The sequence below is a fragment of the Ornithorhynchus anatinus genome, unplaced genomic scaffold, assembly GCF_004115215.2.
Source record: "Ornithorhynchus anatinus isolate Pmale09 unplaced genomic scaffold, mOrnAna1.pri.v4 scaffold_233_arrow_ctg1, whole genome shotgun sequence".
In the NCBI taxonomy this organism is placed as follows: Eukaryota; Metazoa; Chordata; class Mammalia; order Monotremata; family Ornithorhynchidae; genus Ornithorhynchus; species Ornithorhynchus anatinus.
This window is the reverse complement of record NW_024396730.1, coordinates 208,887-226,017: the sequence shown is the minus strand read 5'-3', so window position 1 is coordinate 226,017 and position 17,131 is coordinate 208,887. Positions and strand designations below refer to the sequence as shown.

Genomic DNA, 17,131 nt, shown 5'->3' with positions numbered 1-17,131 from the left:
CATTATTCAGAATCAAGTCCTATGTCAGAAAAAAAACCAAACAACAATATCCCCTTTCCATCCTATCTATCTGATTAAGTTGGATTAAGTTGAAATGACAATAAATTATTATCTATCCCTGGGAGGGCTTTCCCATTTCAAAGGAACTGCTTCAGCTTTGTGGCATTACTCAGAATCAAGTCTGATGTTAGAAAAAAAAACAAAAACCTCTTTCCATCATAACTCTCTGCATTGTGGCCGCCATTTTGTTCAACAGGATTGGCCTTAAATTCAGTGGTGCGGATCTCCCCAGTGGGATGGGTCACTATGGAAACTGACCCTCTGTGGTCATTTCTCAATCAATCAATCAATTGTATTTATTGAGCACTTACTGTGTGCAGGGCCATTGACTAAGCACTTTGGAGAGTACCATATCACAGAGTGGGTAGACAGGTTCCCTGTCCACAAGGTGCTTCCAGTCTAGAGGTTTCTCCTCTAGAAAGCAGGATGGGGCAGTGCTAACATGAAAGGAGAAGTAGCTGGAGATGGCAAGTTTTCTCCAATCAATAGGACTGCAATTCCTCAGTAAAGAGAACCTGAAGGTTGACTCCAAGAACAGCAAATACAGGATTAATCAATCAATGGTATTTATCGACTGCTTACTGTGTGCCAAGCATTGTACTAAGCACTTGGGAGAGTACAACAGAGTTGGTAGAGACGTTCCCTCCCTGCAATGAGCTTACACTCTATAGGGGGAGACAGACATTAATCAATCAATTGATGGTATTTATTGAGAGCTTACTGGGTGAAAGCCCTGTACTAAGAGCGTGGGAGACATGCTCCCTGCTCACAATGAGCTTATGGTCTTAAGGAGGAGACAGACAGTCAATCAGTCACTGGCATTTATTGAGCACTTACTACTTGCAGAACGTTTACTAAATGCTTGGGAGAGTAGAATACAACAGAATTAGCAGACATGTTCCTTGCCCATAAAGAACTTTAGTCTAGAGGGGGAGATGGACATTAAACAACGTGGCTCAGTGGAAAGAGCCCGGGCTTGGGAGTCAGAGGTCATGGGTTTGAATTCCTGCTCTGCCACTTGTCAGCTGTGTGAATGTGGGCAAGTCACTTAACTTCTCTGTGCCTCAGTTACCTCATCTGTAAAATGAGGATGAAGACTGTGAGCCTCCTGTGGGACAACCTGATTACCCTGTATCTACCCCAGCGCTTAGAACAGTGTTCTGCACATAGTAAGCGCTTAACAAATGCCATCATTATTATTAATATTATTAATATTATTATTAATAATGTTAATTATTAACATTAATGTTAATTATCAACATTAGTGCCAAGCACTATTCTAAGTGCTGGGGTAGATACAAGGTAATCAGGTTGTCCCAGGTGGGGCTCACAGTCTTCATCCCCATTTTACAGATGACGTAACTGACAAGTCACACAGCAGACAAGTAGTGGAGCCGGGATTAGAACCCACATCCTCTGACTCCCTAGCCTGTGCTTTTGCCACTAAGCCACGCTTAGTGATTAATTGATCAATCAGTGGTATTCGTTGAGCACTTACTGTGTGCAGAGGATTGTACTAAGCGCTTGGGAGAGTGCAATGCAACAGAGTTAGTAGATGAGGTCCCTGCTCACGATTTACAATCCAGAGGGAATGTACATAAATGCTGTGGGGTGAATATCAAACTGGAAGCAGCATGATCTAGTGGCTCGTTCCCGAGCCTGGGAGTCAGAAGGATCTGGGTTCTAATCCCAGCTCTGCCATATGTCTGCTGCGTCACCTTGGGCAAGTCACTTCACTTCTCTGGGCCTCAGTTCCCTCATCATCTGTAGAATGGGGATTAAGACTGTAGAATGGGGATTAAGACTGTGAGCCCCATGTGGGACAGGGATTTCGTCCAACCTGATTAGCTTGTATCTACCCCAGTGCTTAGAACAGTGCTTGACACATAGTAAGCACTTAACAAATGCCATTATTATTATTATTATTATTATTCAGGGGGTTCTCCTAGCCAGGGTGCATATGACTCCTTTCCCAGTTTCCCATTGGATAGTTACCCAAGAGCAGACAATGCCCTATGTGTTCATTCATTCATTCATTCATTCATTCATTCATTTATTCAATCGTATTGATTGAGCACTTACTGTGTGTGGAGCACTGCACTAAACGCTTGGAAGAGTACAACATAATAAACAGACACACTCCCTGACCACAATGAGCACAATGAACCTTAGAGGGGTACAGAGGTGTGAACAGAGCTGAGTTTATTGCCTGCCCCCCGCCACTTGTCCCTGGTATATCTCCTCTCTCTGCCTAAAGACCCAAAGACAAAAATCTACCCATGAGCACAGCTTTGCCACCTCCCTGCCATGCATCATTTTAAATTTTATTTATAGAATTTGTTAAGGGCTTACTATTTAGCAGACACCATACTAAGTGCTGGGGTAGATGATACAAGTTTATCAGGCTAGACACAGTCCATGTGCCATGTGGAGATCACAGTTTTAAGCCCTCATTTTAGAGATGAGGTAACTGAGGCACAGAGAACTGAAGTGACTTGCCTAAGGTCACACAGCAGGTATGCGGTGGAATTAGTATTAGAACCCAGGTCCTCTGACTCCCGGGCCCATGCTCTTTCCATTAGGCAAAACTGCTTCTCAGTGAAGCTTGACAGCACACAAAGAGATGGCTTTTGTGTGTGCACAATAGAACTGAGATGCTGGGTTTTGCTTTAGCCTTTTCAGTCCCTGCTCCCCCAAAGGTGAATTTTACTTGTCTGCTGTCTGACCTTGGGCTAATCACTTCACTTCTCCATGCCTCAGTTGCTTCATCTGTAAAATGGGGATTGAGACTGTGAGCCCCGTGTGGGACAGGGACTGTGTCCAACCCGATTTGCTTGTATCCACTCCAGCACTTAGTACAGCACCTGGCACAAAGTAAGCGCTTACCAAATACTATAACTACTATTATGGGAATAATTATTACTATTATTATGGGAAGCAGTGTGGCTCAGTGGCAAGAGCCCGGACTTGGGAGACAGAGGTCATGGGTTCGAATCCCGGCTCTGCCCCTTGTCAGCTGTGTGAATGTGGGCAAGTCACTTAACTTCTCTGGGCCTCAGTTACCTCATCTGTAAAATGAGGATGAAGACTGTGAGCCTCACGTGGGACAACCTGATTACCCTGTACCTACCCCAGCGCTTAGAACAGTGCTCTGCACATAGTAAGCGCTTAACAAATACCAACATTATTATTATTATTATTATTGCTATTATCAGGGTTGTCTTCTTTGAGTTCTTTGTGGCCAAGGAATGTGTCTGTTTCTTGTTAGGTTGTAGTCAGTCGGTCAATCAATCGTTTTTATCGAGCACTTACTGTGTGAAGAGCACTGCACTAACCGTTAGGGAGAGTACAGTAAAACAATAAACAGACACATTCCCTGCCCCCAACGTGCTTACAGTCTAAAGGGGGAGATGCTTAGTACAGGAATATGCACACAGTAAGTGCTCAATAAATATGATTGAGTGATTGATTCAGTTCAAAGACAGGTAGATAGGAAGCAGTGCACCCTAGTGGAAAGAGCACGGGCTTGGGAGTCAGAGGACGTGGGTTCTTGTCTGCTCTATGACCTTGATGAATAACTTCACTTTTCTGTGCCTCAGTTTCCTCATTGACAAAATGGGAATGTAATGCCTGTTTTCCCTCCTGTTTACACTGTGAGCCTCATGTGGGAGAGGGACCGTGTCCACCCCGGTTAACTTTTATCCACCCCACCACTGTGAACAGTGTTTGACACATAGTAAATGCTTAGCAAGTACAGTAAAAAAACTATATACTGCATTAATGAGTGTGTATATGAGTATGTGCATGTGAAATATAACTATTTCTATACAAATTAATATATATTCTATTTGGCACTGTATCTGCTTGTCTTCACCATTAAAGTTTAGTGTCCTTGATGATATGGATCATGTCTTTTACTTTTACTAAATGTTCTTAAGCATCTAATCTTGTGTTCTGAATACAGTAGGTCCTCAATGAGTGCTCTGGATGATAACAATGATGAGTATGATGATGATGTTAATATCAAATAATAATTGCAGTTTTCATTATTATTAATAGCAACAGTATTTAAATGCTTACTAAGAGTCAATCACTAGGTAGATACAAATTAATCAGGTTGGACCCAGTCCCTCTCCCACATGGGACTCACAGTCTAAGCAGGAGGGTGAACAGGTAATGAATCACTATTTTACAATTGGGGAAACTGAGGCACAGAGCAGTTGAGTGACTTGCCCAAATTCAAATAGCAGGCAAGTGGCAGAGCCAGGATTAGAACCCAGGTCCTCTGACTCCTAGGCCTGAGCTCTTTTCACTAGGGCACACTGTTCCTCAGTTATCCAAGTACTGGTTAAGCACTTCCTATGTGGCCAAACACAATGAGATAGGACACAGCCCCTGCCGCCCATGAGGCTCACAATCTAAGGGAGAGGGAGAACAGGCATCTTTGCCCCATTTTTCACATGAGAAAACTGAGGTACAGAGAAGTGAAGTGGCAAGCCCAATTGTCACACAACAGGCCAGTAGCGGATCTGCGATTAAACATGCAGACCAAAAAAGCTGTTCATAACCGCAGTTCCCAGGCCCAGCTCTGAAACACCATTATAATAATAATAATGGTATTTGTTAAGTGCTTACTATATGTCCAGCACTGCTCTAAGAGGTGGGATACATGCAATCTAATCGGGTTGGATACAGTCCCTGTCCCACATGGGTCTCACAGTCTTAATCCCCATTTTCCAGATGAGGTAACTGAGGCCCAGAAAAGTGAAGTGACTTGCCCAAGATCACACAACAGACAAGTGGCAGAGTGGGGATTAGAACCCAGGTCCTTCTTACTCCCAGGCCCATACTCTATAGACTAGGCCACACTGCTTCTCTATTGTGAGCTAGAGACAGGAAAACAGAAGGGAGGACTGGATGGAATCTGTCCAATCCTTTGCACAAATTATTTAATTAATCTGTGTCTTTCCTGAGAACACAAGGACCTATTCCCTGAGGCCACAGAAGACCTCAAAAAGTCCTACTGAGCCCAAACCAGAGCCCTTTGGAGAGAAGGTAACACCATTCTTCAGGTGAGGTAGGTGAGAGGGCTTTATGGCTCATGGCAAGGTAACATTTCTTGTGCTGCTTTTAATTTTTTGCATGTGCTCTCTGACACCTTCATTCTAGGGAATTTTCATCAGCAAAAACTAACCTAGCCCCTAAAATGCCAAAACCTTTCAGTCAGGAGAGTGAAATGTAGACCCAATTCTCTATCTTTGGAAGTGTTCAAAGATAGATTAGCCTCAAACCTCAATGACCTCCTTATTGTCCTATTTTCAGATGGACTATCAATTAAGGCTATTTATTGAGCACTTACTGTGTGCAGAGCAATCAATCAATGGTATTAATTGAGCACTTGCCATGTGCAGAGCACTGTGCTAAGCTCTTGGGGGAGTACAATACAACGGAGTTGGTAGACACATTCCCTGCCTACATTAAGCTTACATTCTATAGAGGGAGACACACATTAGCACAAATAAATAAATTATCGGTATGTACATAAGAGCTGTGGGACTGAGGATGAGGTTAATATCAAGTGTTCGAAGGTTAGAGATCCAAGTGTATAGATGATGCAGAAGGGAGAGGAAATTGGAGAAAAGACTGCTTAATATGGGAAGGCTTCTTGGAGGAGATGCCAATTTAATAAGAATTTGAAGGTGGGGAGAGTGGTGGACTGTCAAATATGAAGAGGGACAGAGTTCCAGGCCAGAGTCCGGACATGGGTGAGAGGTCGACAGTGAGAGAAATGAGATCGAGGTACAGTGAGGAGGTTGGTGTTAAAGGAGCAAAGCGTGTGGGCTGGACTGTAGCAGGAGATCATGGAGGTAAAGTAGGAGGGGGTTGAAATGATTGAGTGTTTTGAAGCTGATGGTAAGAAGTTTGTTTGTCATGCAAGTGGATGGGCAACTACTGGAGGTTCTTGAGGAGCAGGAACACGTGGATAGGATGTTTTAGAAAAATGATACAAACAGCAGAGTGAAATATAGACTTGAGTAGGGAGAGACAGGAGGCAAAGAGGTCAGTGGGAAGGCCAAAGAAGTAATCAAGGTGGGATAAGATAAGTGCCTGGATTAATGTGATAGCAGTTTGGACAGAGCGGAAGGGGTGGATTTTAGCCATGCTGTGAAAGTTGAACCAACATGATTTGGTGACAGATGGACTATGTGGGTTGAAAGAGAGAGATGAGTCGAGGGTAATACCAAGTTTATGGGCTTGTGAGAAAGGGAGGATGATGGTGCTTTGTACAGTGAAGGGAAAAACATGGGGAGGACAGGGTTTAGGTGGGAAGATGAGGAGTTCTGTTTTGGACATGCTAAGTTTGGGGTGTTGGCGGGCCATCCAGGTAAAAATGTCCTGAAGGCAGGAGGAATTGTGAGACTACGGAGAAGGAGAGAAGTCATTTGTGAATCATCTGTGTAACGATGGCAATCGAAGCCATGGGAGTGAATGAATTCCCCAAAGGAGTAAGTGTAGACAGAGAAGAGAAGGGGACCCAGAAATGAGCCTTGAAGGGCCCCCGCCATCAGAGGATGGGAGACGAAGGGCCCATGAAGGAGATTGAGAATGAGCAGCCAGAGAAATAGGAGGAGAACTAGGAGAGGACAGTGTCAGTGAAGCCGAGGTTGGATAATGTTTCCGGAAGGGGATTAGGATGACGGTAGACGGCTGAGAGGTCGAGGAGGATTAGGATGGAGTAGAGGCCAGCAGATCTGTCAAGAAGAACGTTATTGGTGACTTTAGAGAGGGCTGTTTCTGTGGAGAGAAGGGGGTGGAAATCAGATAGCAGGGGATCAAGGAGAGAACTGGAGGAGAGGAAACTGAGACAGATCCAAGCACTCACCCCAGCCCTTCAACGCTCATGTCCAAACCCTTATAACCTATTTCCCCTATCCCTGAACTATTTTAATGATGGCTTCCCCCTGTAGAAGCCATGTAAGCCCTTTATGGGCAAAGTTTACATCTACTGAATCGTACTTTCCCAATCGCTTAGTACAGTGCTCTGCCCACAGTGCATCCTCAGTAAATACCATTGATTGACTGATTGAGTGAAAATGCTCCCTTCCAGTTCCATGACTGTATGATTTAATGTGGAGTAAGAAAAACGCAATAAAAGTGGTTTGAACAGTTTGTGCAGGAGAGAGAATTTAGGTTCAATCCACAGTTGATAAACTCATGTCCTCATCAAATAATTGAATCTATTCTTTTGCTCCATTTTTATCCACTCAACCTGAGTTTCTCACATTGTCTTTGCTTAATATTCCAGGGAGTTGAAGGTTATTTTTTTATGGTATTTGTTAAGCACTTACTATGTGTCAAGCACTCTTCTAAGCACCAAGGTAGATATGAGATAATCAGGTCGGGCATAGGTTGGTCATTGAAAATAGGCAATGAAAATCTTCCAAATGGGGAAGTTTGGTTTCAGAAAGCTTGACAAAATATTGGGAAGCTTCTATTTTTTTATGACATTTGTTAACTGCTTTCTATGTGCCAGGCCCTGTTCTAAGCCCTGGGGTAGATACAGGATAATCAGATTAAACATGCTCCCTGTCTCATTCCAAATTGGAGAGAGGAGGATTTAATCCCCATTTTACAGATGAGGAAACCAAGGCACAGAGAAGTTAGGTAATTTGCCTAAGGCCACCCAGCTGACAAGGGGAACATTTGGGATTAGAACCCAGGGTCCCCTGACTTGCAGTCCTGTGCTGTTTTCACTAGGGCAAGTTCCTTCTGTTCTGCCAACATCTCATTCTACCGGCAGACAGAGTAATAAGTTTAGTGGCCCATTGTCTCAGGAGAGGGTATTTCTCCCATTCTAATATTAAGTCTGTTGAAAGTAAAGGGACAATTATTTTTAACAGTGTAACAAAACATTAGTCTTTCTTGAAAATACCATTTTCTTCTGTGAGGAAAATACATTTACTATGGTACTTATTGTTTGCTATGTGTCGATCGGAGAAGTAGCATGGTTTAGTGAATAGAGTGCGGGCCTGGGAGTTAGAGGACCTGGTGTCAAATCCTGGATCCACCACTTCTCTGCTTTGTGCCCTTGGGGAGTAACTTAACTTCTGTGAGCCTCTGTTACCTCATCTGTAAAATGGGAATTAAGACTGAGCTCCATGTGGGACATGGACTGTGACCAACCTGATTATTTTCTTCCTACCTTAACACTTAGTGTAGTGCCTAAGTGTTAATTAACAAATTAACATTAAATACCATTAACACTTTAACAAATTAAACAATTAACACATAGTAAGCACTTAACCAGTACCACAATTATTATTATTATTATTATTATTATCATTCATTGGAGTTGGTAGACAGTTCCCTGCTCACAGTGATCTTACAGCCTGGAGTTTGCAGTCTTCACATTCTAAATTCCTCCCTGCCCTCAAATCACATGTTCTTTTCTCCTCTTAATTGTCCCTCACTCTCAACTCTCCCATCTTAAACCAATTGCTCACACACTTCCCACTTTCTGGGGACTCCTATCTGCTTCAAATCTGCCAGACCATAATATATAATAATATATATGATATTAATATATAATATATTAATTTGTTAATTAAACAAATTAACAAATACCATTAAAGAAAAAAAAGCAGTGCTCTAAATGTTGAGATAGGTAGACATTAATCAGATTGGACTCAGTCCCAATCTAAGTAAGTAAATTTATCTGGATTTTGGGGTTTTCCAAGTATGGTTGACTTACTTCCTGTTCGCTCTATTGATCTGAGTTGAGTCTTATACACACTTTATAATTCAGAAGATAAAAAGCAGGGTTTCTCTGACCCCAAATGGATTTTTTGGAGAGAAGTAGAAAATATTGCCACTCAATCATTTCCCCAAGATTTAATTAAAATGGTCTGATTATTTGTAGTGGTGAATATGCTTTAGTTTCTACAGAAATTAGAGAAATAAGGTTCACAGTCTTGGGAGTCTAGAGACCTGGGTTCTAATCCCGACTACGCCACTAGTCTGCTGTGTGACCTTTGTCAAGCCACTACAATTCTCTCTGCCTCGGTTACCTCATTTGTAAAAGGGGATTCATTCATTCATTCATTCATTCATTCAGTTCATTCATCCAATCGTATTTATTGAGCATGTACTATGTGCAGCACACTGTGCTAAGCGCTTTGAAAGTACAATTCGGCAACAGATAGAGACAATCCTTACCCAACAACGGGCTCACAGTCTAGAAGGGGGAGACAGACAACAAAACAAAACAAAACAAGTAGACAGGCATCAATACCATCAAAATAGATAAATAGAATCATAGATAGATACACATCATTAATGAAAAAATAAATAGAGTAATAAATGTGTAGAAATATACACACCAGTGCTGTGGGGAGGGGAAGGGGGTAGAGCAGAGGGAGGGAGTAGGGGCAATGGGGAGGGGAGGAGGAGCAGAGGGAAAGGGAGGGTTCAGTCTGGGAAGGCTTCCTGGAGGAGGTGAGCTCTCAGGAGGGCTTTGAAGAGGGGAAGAGAGTTAGTTTGGTGGATGTGAGGAGAGAGGGCATTTCAGGTCAGTGGTAGGACGTGGGCCAGGGGTCAACGGTGGGACAGGCGAGAACAGGGCACTGTGAGAAGGTTAGCGGCAGAGGAGCAGAGTGTAGGGGGTGGGCTGTAGAAGAAGAGAAGGGAGGTGAGGTAGGAGGGGGCCAGGTGATGGAGAACTTTGAAGCCAATAGTGAGGAGTTTTTCTTTCATGGGAAGGTTGATAGTCAATCACTGGAGATTTTTGAGGAGGGGAGTGACATGCCCAGATCGTTTCTGTAGAAAGATAATCTGGGCAGCGGAGTGAAGTGTAGACTGAACTGGGGAGAGACAGGAGGATGGGAGATCAGAAAGGAGGCTGATTCAGTAATCCAGATTCAGAACTTGTTTTCCCTCCTACTTCAGACTGTGAGCTCTTTGCGGGACCTGATTATTTTGTATCTTCCCTAGTGCTTAGTACAGTGCTTGGCACACGGTAAGCACTTATCCAATAACACAATTAAATATAGAAAATTTTTGTTAAAGTGCATCCTGGAGGATCTTGCTTTGAATTCGCGGAGCAACATGGACTCCAACTTAGACTGTGGGACAGGGACTGTGCCCAACCTGATCATCTTGTATTGACCCCATTGCTCAGTATATTGCTTGAGACATAGTAAGTGCTTAACAAATGCCATTAATATATTATTATATATTATGGTCTGGCAGATTTGAAGCAGATAGGAGTCCCCAGAAAGTGGGAAGTGTGTGAGCAATTGGTTTAAGATGGGAGAGTTGAGAGTGAGGGACAATTAAGAGGAGAAAAGAACATGTGATTTGAGGGCAGGGAGGAATTTAGAATGTGAAGACTGCAAACTCCAGGCTGTAAGATCACTGTGAGCAGGGAACATGTCTACCAACTCCAATGAATAATGATAGTAATAATAATAATAATTGTGGTACTGGTTAAGTGCTTACTATGTGCCAATCACTATTCTAAGCATGGGGGGTAGATGAAAGTTAATCAAGTTGGACACAGTTCCTGGCCCACATTGGCTCACACTCTTAATCCCTACTTTTTGCAGTTGAGGTAACTGAGGCCCAGAGAAGTTAAGTAGCTTGCCCAAGGTCACACAGCAGACATGTGGCAGAGCTGGGATTAGAACCCAGGTCCTTCTGACTCCCAGACCTGTGCTCTATCCAATAAGCCACTTGAGACTTTTGCTACTCCACTGACATTTTAATTCTTCTTCCACTTGCATTCTCAAACCTTTCTCGATTTTTCACTCAATGCCAGCAGGACTCCATTATGGAAAACCAGACAACGGTGAAAGAATTCATCCTACTCGGACTGACAAGTGATCCAGAATTCCAAGATGTGCTTTTCCTCTTTCTTTTGCTCACTTACGCATTGAGCATCACTGGCAATCTGACCATCATCACCCTCACCCTGCTGGATCCCCACCTTCACACCCCTATGTACTTCTTTCTCCGCAACTTCTCTTTCCTGGAGATCTCCTTCACCTCTGTCTTTGTTCCCAAAATGCTGGTCAACATCGGCACCGGGGACAAGACCATATCCTTCGCTGGCTGCTTCACACAGTATTTTTTCGCCATTCTCTTGGGGGCAACTGAGTTCTACCTCCTCGCGGCCATGTCCCTGGACCGCTATGTCGCAATCTGCAGGCCCCTGGAATACACAACCATCATGAGCAGGAGGATTTGTGTTCTGCTCGTCTTCTGCTCTTGGGTCTCCGGTTTCCTCGTCGTCTCTGGGCCGCACATCATGACCAGCATGCTCCCTTTCTGTGGAGCCAACGTCATCAACCATTACTGCTGTGACTACACCATCTTGCTTCAACTCGCCTGCTCGGACACACACGTCATTGAGATGATGGAGCTGGTCCTTGCTGTAGTCACGCTGATCTTGACCTTGGCGTTAGTAATCCTGTCCTACGCCTACATCCTCTGGACCATTTTGAGAATTCCCTCCGTCCAGCAGAGGAAGAAGGCCTTTTCCACTTGTTCTTCCCACCTAATCGTCGTCGCCCTGTCCTACGGCAGTTGTATCTTCATGTACGTCAATCCCTCTGTGAAAGATGCTGCAGCTTTCAATAAGGGGGTGGCTGTTCTGAACACTTCAGTGGCCCCCTTGTTGAATCCCTTTATTTATGCCTTGAGAAACCAGCAGGTGAGACAAGCCTTTAAGAATGTGTGCAGAAAGATAAGCGTCTTCTGAAGGAAGTGAGTCTATTCAGTCCCTCGAGAATCATTCATCCATCGATCAATCCATGGTATTTATTGAGTGCTTACTGAGTGCAGAACACAGTACTAAGTTCGTGGGAGAGTGCACTATAACAGAGTTGGTAGATATGTTCCCTGCTCACAATGAACGTAGAGTCTACAGTCTACAAGTCAAAACGAGGTGGGAAGAGCACGGAACTGGGAGTTCGAGGACCTGGGTTCTAATCCTGGCTCTTCCACTTGCCAGCTGGGTAACCCTGGTCAAGTATCTTCATTTCTGTGCATCTCAGTTTCCTCATCTGTAAAATGATAATAATAATAATTACAGTATTTGTTAAGCACTTACTATTTGCCAGGCACTATACTTAGCACTGGGGTGGACACAAGCATGTTGGGCTGGACACAGTCCCTGTACCGTGTGGGCTCACAGTCTCAATACCCATTTTATAGATGTGGTGACGGAGGCACAGAGAAGTTAAGTGACTTGCCCAAGGTCACACAGCAGACAAGTGGCAGAGCCGGGATTGGAACCTTCTGACTCCCAGGCCCGTGCTCTATCCACTACACCACACTGCTTCTAGTTTAGAAACTAGACGTCCAGGACATCTTGAAAAAAATTCTGATTCCTGCACTAATAATAATGTTGGTATTTGTTAAGCGCTTACTATGTGCCGAGCACTGTTCTAAGCGCTGGGGTAGACATAGGGGAATCAGGTTGTCCCACGTGGGGCTCACAGTCTTAATCCCCATTTTACAGATGAGGGAACTGAGGCACAGAGAAGTTAAGTGACTTACCCACAGTCACACAGCCGACAAGTGGCAGAGCTGGGATTCGAACTCATGAGCCCTGACTCCAAAGCCCATGCTCTTTCCACTGAGACTGCAATGAAGGAATTCATCATCTTCCACTAGCAAGAAAGGCCAGACAGAGACATTCATTCCATGCCCTAATGTAGTAACCTTTTGAGCTAGGCTCCAGGATTGTTCATTCCAGTTCTCTGACAAGATTTCAAAGTTTTCCAGTCAAGCATGAAAAGGTACAAAAATGATATCTTTATGAAGCCTGTGTCCTACCATATTAAAATCTCAGCCCAGTCCCCCTGCCCTGGGCACAACATGCAAAGGTGGTACCTGTGAAAAGTAGACTCACTTGGGGGATAATGGGGGAAGGGGAGAGGCGTAAAGACAACCAGATTATCTAAATACAAAAAAACTTAATTATACCGCTCTCTCAAGCTACATATCACCTCAGTTATTTAGAGGAGAACATCACAAAAATTTTCCATACTCTCTTCAGTAGCTCTTCTCCCTCCTACTTAGAGAGCAAACCTCATGTGGGACAGGGGCTGTATCTGACCTGATTATCTCGTGTCTATCCCAGCAGTTGGTATAATACTTGCCACATAGTAAGTGCTTAAAAAATATGATAATTATTGTGATTATTATACTCCCAGCTTTAAATAATTGAACCTTAGTGCCATTGTCATTGAAGCTGAATACATTTTTCACATTTTCAAGGTGCCCAAGTTAAATTCCACTACAGTGACATTATTATTGATCATTGTTTTAGCTGTAATAAAAAAAGTTATTTAAAAAGTAAAAAAAAACCCAACAGCCAGCATTGTATAATCTTAAATAATCCAATGTAACACCAGATGTATTAGATGAATTTTTTGCTTTTCAAATGACTATTAAAGCATCCAAATTTTTGAATAGCTAATAGACTATAACAATTATAATAATAAGAATGGTATTTGTTAAGCACTTACTATGTGCCAAGCACTGTTCTAAGCGCTGGGGGTGGGGGGCGTAAAAGGTGATCAGGTTGTCCCACGTGGGGCTCACAGTCTTAATTTCCATTTTACAGATGAGATAACTGAGGCCCAGAGAAGTCAAGTGACTTCCCCTAGGTCACACAGCAGACAAGCATCAGGGGTGGAATTAGAACCCATGCCCTCTGACTCCCAAGCCCATGCTTTTTCCACTGAGCCACGCTGCTTTTCTAGCACCAGGGCTTGATACTTACCCCACACTAAGCTCCACAGCACTTATGTACATACCCACAAATTTTTATTTATTTTAGTGTCTGTCCTCCCTCCCTCCCTCCCTTCCTCCCTTCCTTCCTTCCTCCCATCCTCCCATCCTCCCTTCCTCCCTTCCTTCCTTCCTCCCATCCTCCCATCCTCCCTTCCTCCCTTCCTCCCTTCCTCCCTTCCTTCCTTCCCTCCCCAGTGCACTTTGGTAATGAGTTGTGACAACGTCGGCTCTCTGGCACTGATGAAACCAGCAATGGGTAGCAACAGCCTTGTCCCTCAGGCTACCGTGGGATCCCCAGTTCAGGAGGCTCACTTTAGCACCCAAAAAGTAAAAAGTCAAAGCAGCTGCTTTAACATAATTCCATCCGCAAGAGGCAATCCAGCACCTCCTCCTTTTAATTAATCAATCAATCATTGTTTTTATTCATTCATTTATTTTAATGGCAATTCTTAAATGCTTACTATGTGCCAGGTACAGTTCTAAATGATGGGGTAGGTACAAGCTAATCAGATTAGATGCAGTCCATGACCAACATGGGACTCGCAGTCTTAATCCCCATTTTACAGGTGAGGGAACTGAGGCCCAGAGAAGTCAAGTGACTTCCCCAAGGTCACACAGCAGACAAGTGGCAGATTTCTGTTCTCCATCTATACTCACTCCCTTGGTGAACTCATTCGCTCCCACGGCTTCAACTATCATCTCTATGCAGATGACACCCAAATCTACATCTCCTCCCCTGCTCTCTCCTCCTCCTCCCTCCAGGCTGGTATCTCCTCCTGCCTCTATGACATCTCCACCTGGATGTTTGCCCGCCACTTAAAACTCAACATGTCTAAAACTGAGCTCCTTATCTTCCCTCCCAAACCCTGTCCTCTCCCTGACTTTCCTGTCACTGTGGACGGCACAACTATCCTTCCCGTCTCACAGGCCCGCAACCTTGGTGTCATCTTTGACTCAGCTCTCTCATTCACCCCACACATCCAATCCATCACCAACATCTGCCGGTCTCACCTTTACAATATCGCCAAGATCTGCCCTTTCCTCTCCATCCAAACAACTATCCTGCTGGTACAAGCTCTCATAATATCCCGACTGGATTATTGTGTCAGCCTCCTCTCTGATCTCCCTTCCTCCTGTTTCTCCCCACTCCAGTCTATTCCTCATTCCGCTGCCCGGATCATCTTCCTACAGAAATGCTCTGGGCATGTCACTCCCCTCCTCAAAAATCTCCAGTGGTTGCCCATCAACCTTAGCATGAAACAAAAACTCCTCACTCTTGGCTTCATAACTCTCCATCACCTTGCCCCATCCATCCTACCTCCCCTCCCTTCTCTCTTTCTACTGCCCAACCCGTATGCTCTGCTCCTCTGCCGCTCAACCCCTCACGGTCCCCCATTCGCACCTCTCCCACCATCGACCCCTGGCCCACGTCCTACCGCTCTCCTGGAATGCCCTACCTCCTCACAACCACCAAACTAAATCTCTTCCCCTCTTCAAAGCCCTATTGAGAGCTCACCTCCTCCAGGAGGCCTTTCCAGACTGAAGCCCCTTTTCCCCCTGCTCCTCCTCCCCTTCCCACCCTCTGCCCTTCCCCCTTCCCCTCCCCTCAGCACTATGCTCATTTGTATATATTATTACCCTATTTATTTTGTTAATGAGGTGTATATCTCTTTAATTCTATTTATCTTGATGATGTTTTCTTGTTTTGTGTTGTTCTGTTTTGCTTTGTTGTCTGTCTCCCCCGTTTAGACTTTGAGCCTGTTATTGGGCAGGGATTGCCTCTATCTGTTGCCGAATTGTACATTCCAAGCGCTTAGTACAGTGCTCTGCACACAGTAAGCGTTCAATAAATACTATTGAATGAATGAATGTATGAATATATCACACAAACACACACACACACACACACACACACACATCACACAGCCTGGGCTTACAGCTGAGCCGGTGAGAGTGGGAGCCACGAGGTATCTTGGAGCAGCCAGACATAGCACTGAGGCTGACATTGTCTTGGAAGGTGAATTATCAGTGGACCATTCCGGGGAAAACTCGAGGCTCGACTTGTCAAGTTGTCGGGACAATAGGGAAGGGGAATTAGGCCTTTCCGGGGATGTCCCAGTTGGTAGGTCAGAACAAATTGAAGCTCAGTCCTTCCCTCACACACACACACACAAACTCACAAACATACACACATATATTAATGACTCTCTGGGGGAGGGGAAGAGATGAGAAGAGGGGCTGATAAGGAGTTGTCTCAGCCTTAGAATCAATCTGCAGTGTGAGTGAAGGAGATAGGTAAGGACAGAGCCCAGACTTAGAAAGTGGGGATTCAGGGTGGCAGTGTTTCTCCGGTGGTCTTAAGTGAGACTGTGGGATATGGGTAATGTCAGGTCAGCCCTGGGAATGTGCCTTGTGGAAAGAGCATGGAGCTGGGAATCAGAGGACCAGGGTTTTAATCCTGACTCCACCACTTGCCTGTTGCATAATCCTGGATCACAAAATGTTTCTGTGCCTCAGTTACCTGGGGCACACAGTGACGGAGGTAAATGTGTCCTGTCCAACCCAGCTGAAGTCAGATCTTCTCCAGTCTCTCACTCTTCCTTCTCGTCCTCCTTCTTCTCAGTCAACCCCTCCTCAACCTCACCATCCTCAGGACCTGCTCTTATCCCTCCCCTCCTGGCTAGTTGTACATGATGAAACCAACTCTCCCTGTCAACCTCCCTTCACTTCCCAGGTCGGGTGACCCTCATCCCTCAGATCTGTGCTCTTCTCTCAGAGTAGTGAAGAGTGGGATGGGCACGTCAGGGGTCTTCACTTTTGGGAGGATGGGAGGGGTGAATTATCAACAGACCATCTGGGGAAACTCGAGGCTCAACTTGTCAAATAGCCGGGACAACAGGGAGGGGGAAATGGGCCTTTCCAGAGATGTCCCAAATGTGTGTCTACCAACTCCATTCCATTGTTCTCTCCTAAGTACTTAGTACAGTGCTCTGCACATGGTAAGTGCTCAATAAATGCCACTGATTGATTGATGGAGGTAAAGCCCTAGTTTGGGGCAGGGGCTGGCCAGGGAGGACTGAGCATGCTCAGTGGGCTCCTTCCACTGTGATGTCACTGTCCAGTGACTGGTGGTCTCTATTTGATTTTCCATGTGGACCAAGATGCAGCCCCTTGGAGAAGCAGTGGGGGCTAAAGGAAAGAGCATGGGTCCGGGAGACAGAGGACCTGGGTTCTAACCCTGGCTCTTCCAGTTACCTCCTGTGTGACCTTG

General features: G+C 44.7%; 1 protein-coding gene across 1 annotated transcript; it reads left to right on the top strand.

The window, feature by feature from the left end:
* Nucleotides 1-10,888: 10,888 nt before the first annotated feature.
* LOC100089508 (olfactory receptor 6C4-like) lies at nt 10,889-11,818 on the top strand. The gene has a single exon (XM_001518850.5). It carries the CDS (start codon nt 10,889-10,891, stop codon nt 11,816-11,818), a length of 930 nt encoding a protein of 309 aa, XP_001518900.4.
* Nucleotides 11,819-17,131: the final 5,313 nt, after the last annotated feature.

What these genes read in the sequence shown, in the direction of transcription:
- LOC100089508 (XM_001518850.5), top strand. Translation starts at nt 10,889, where the DNA reads ATGGAAAACCAGACAACGGTGAAAGAATTCATCCTACTCGGACTGACA.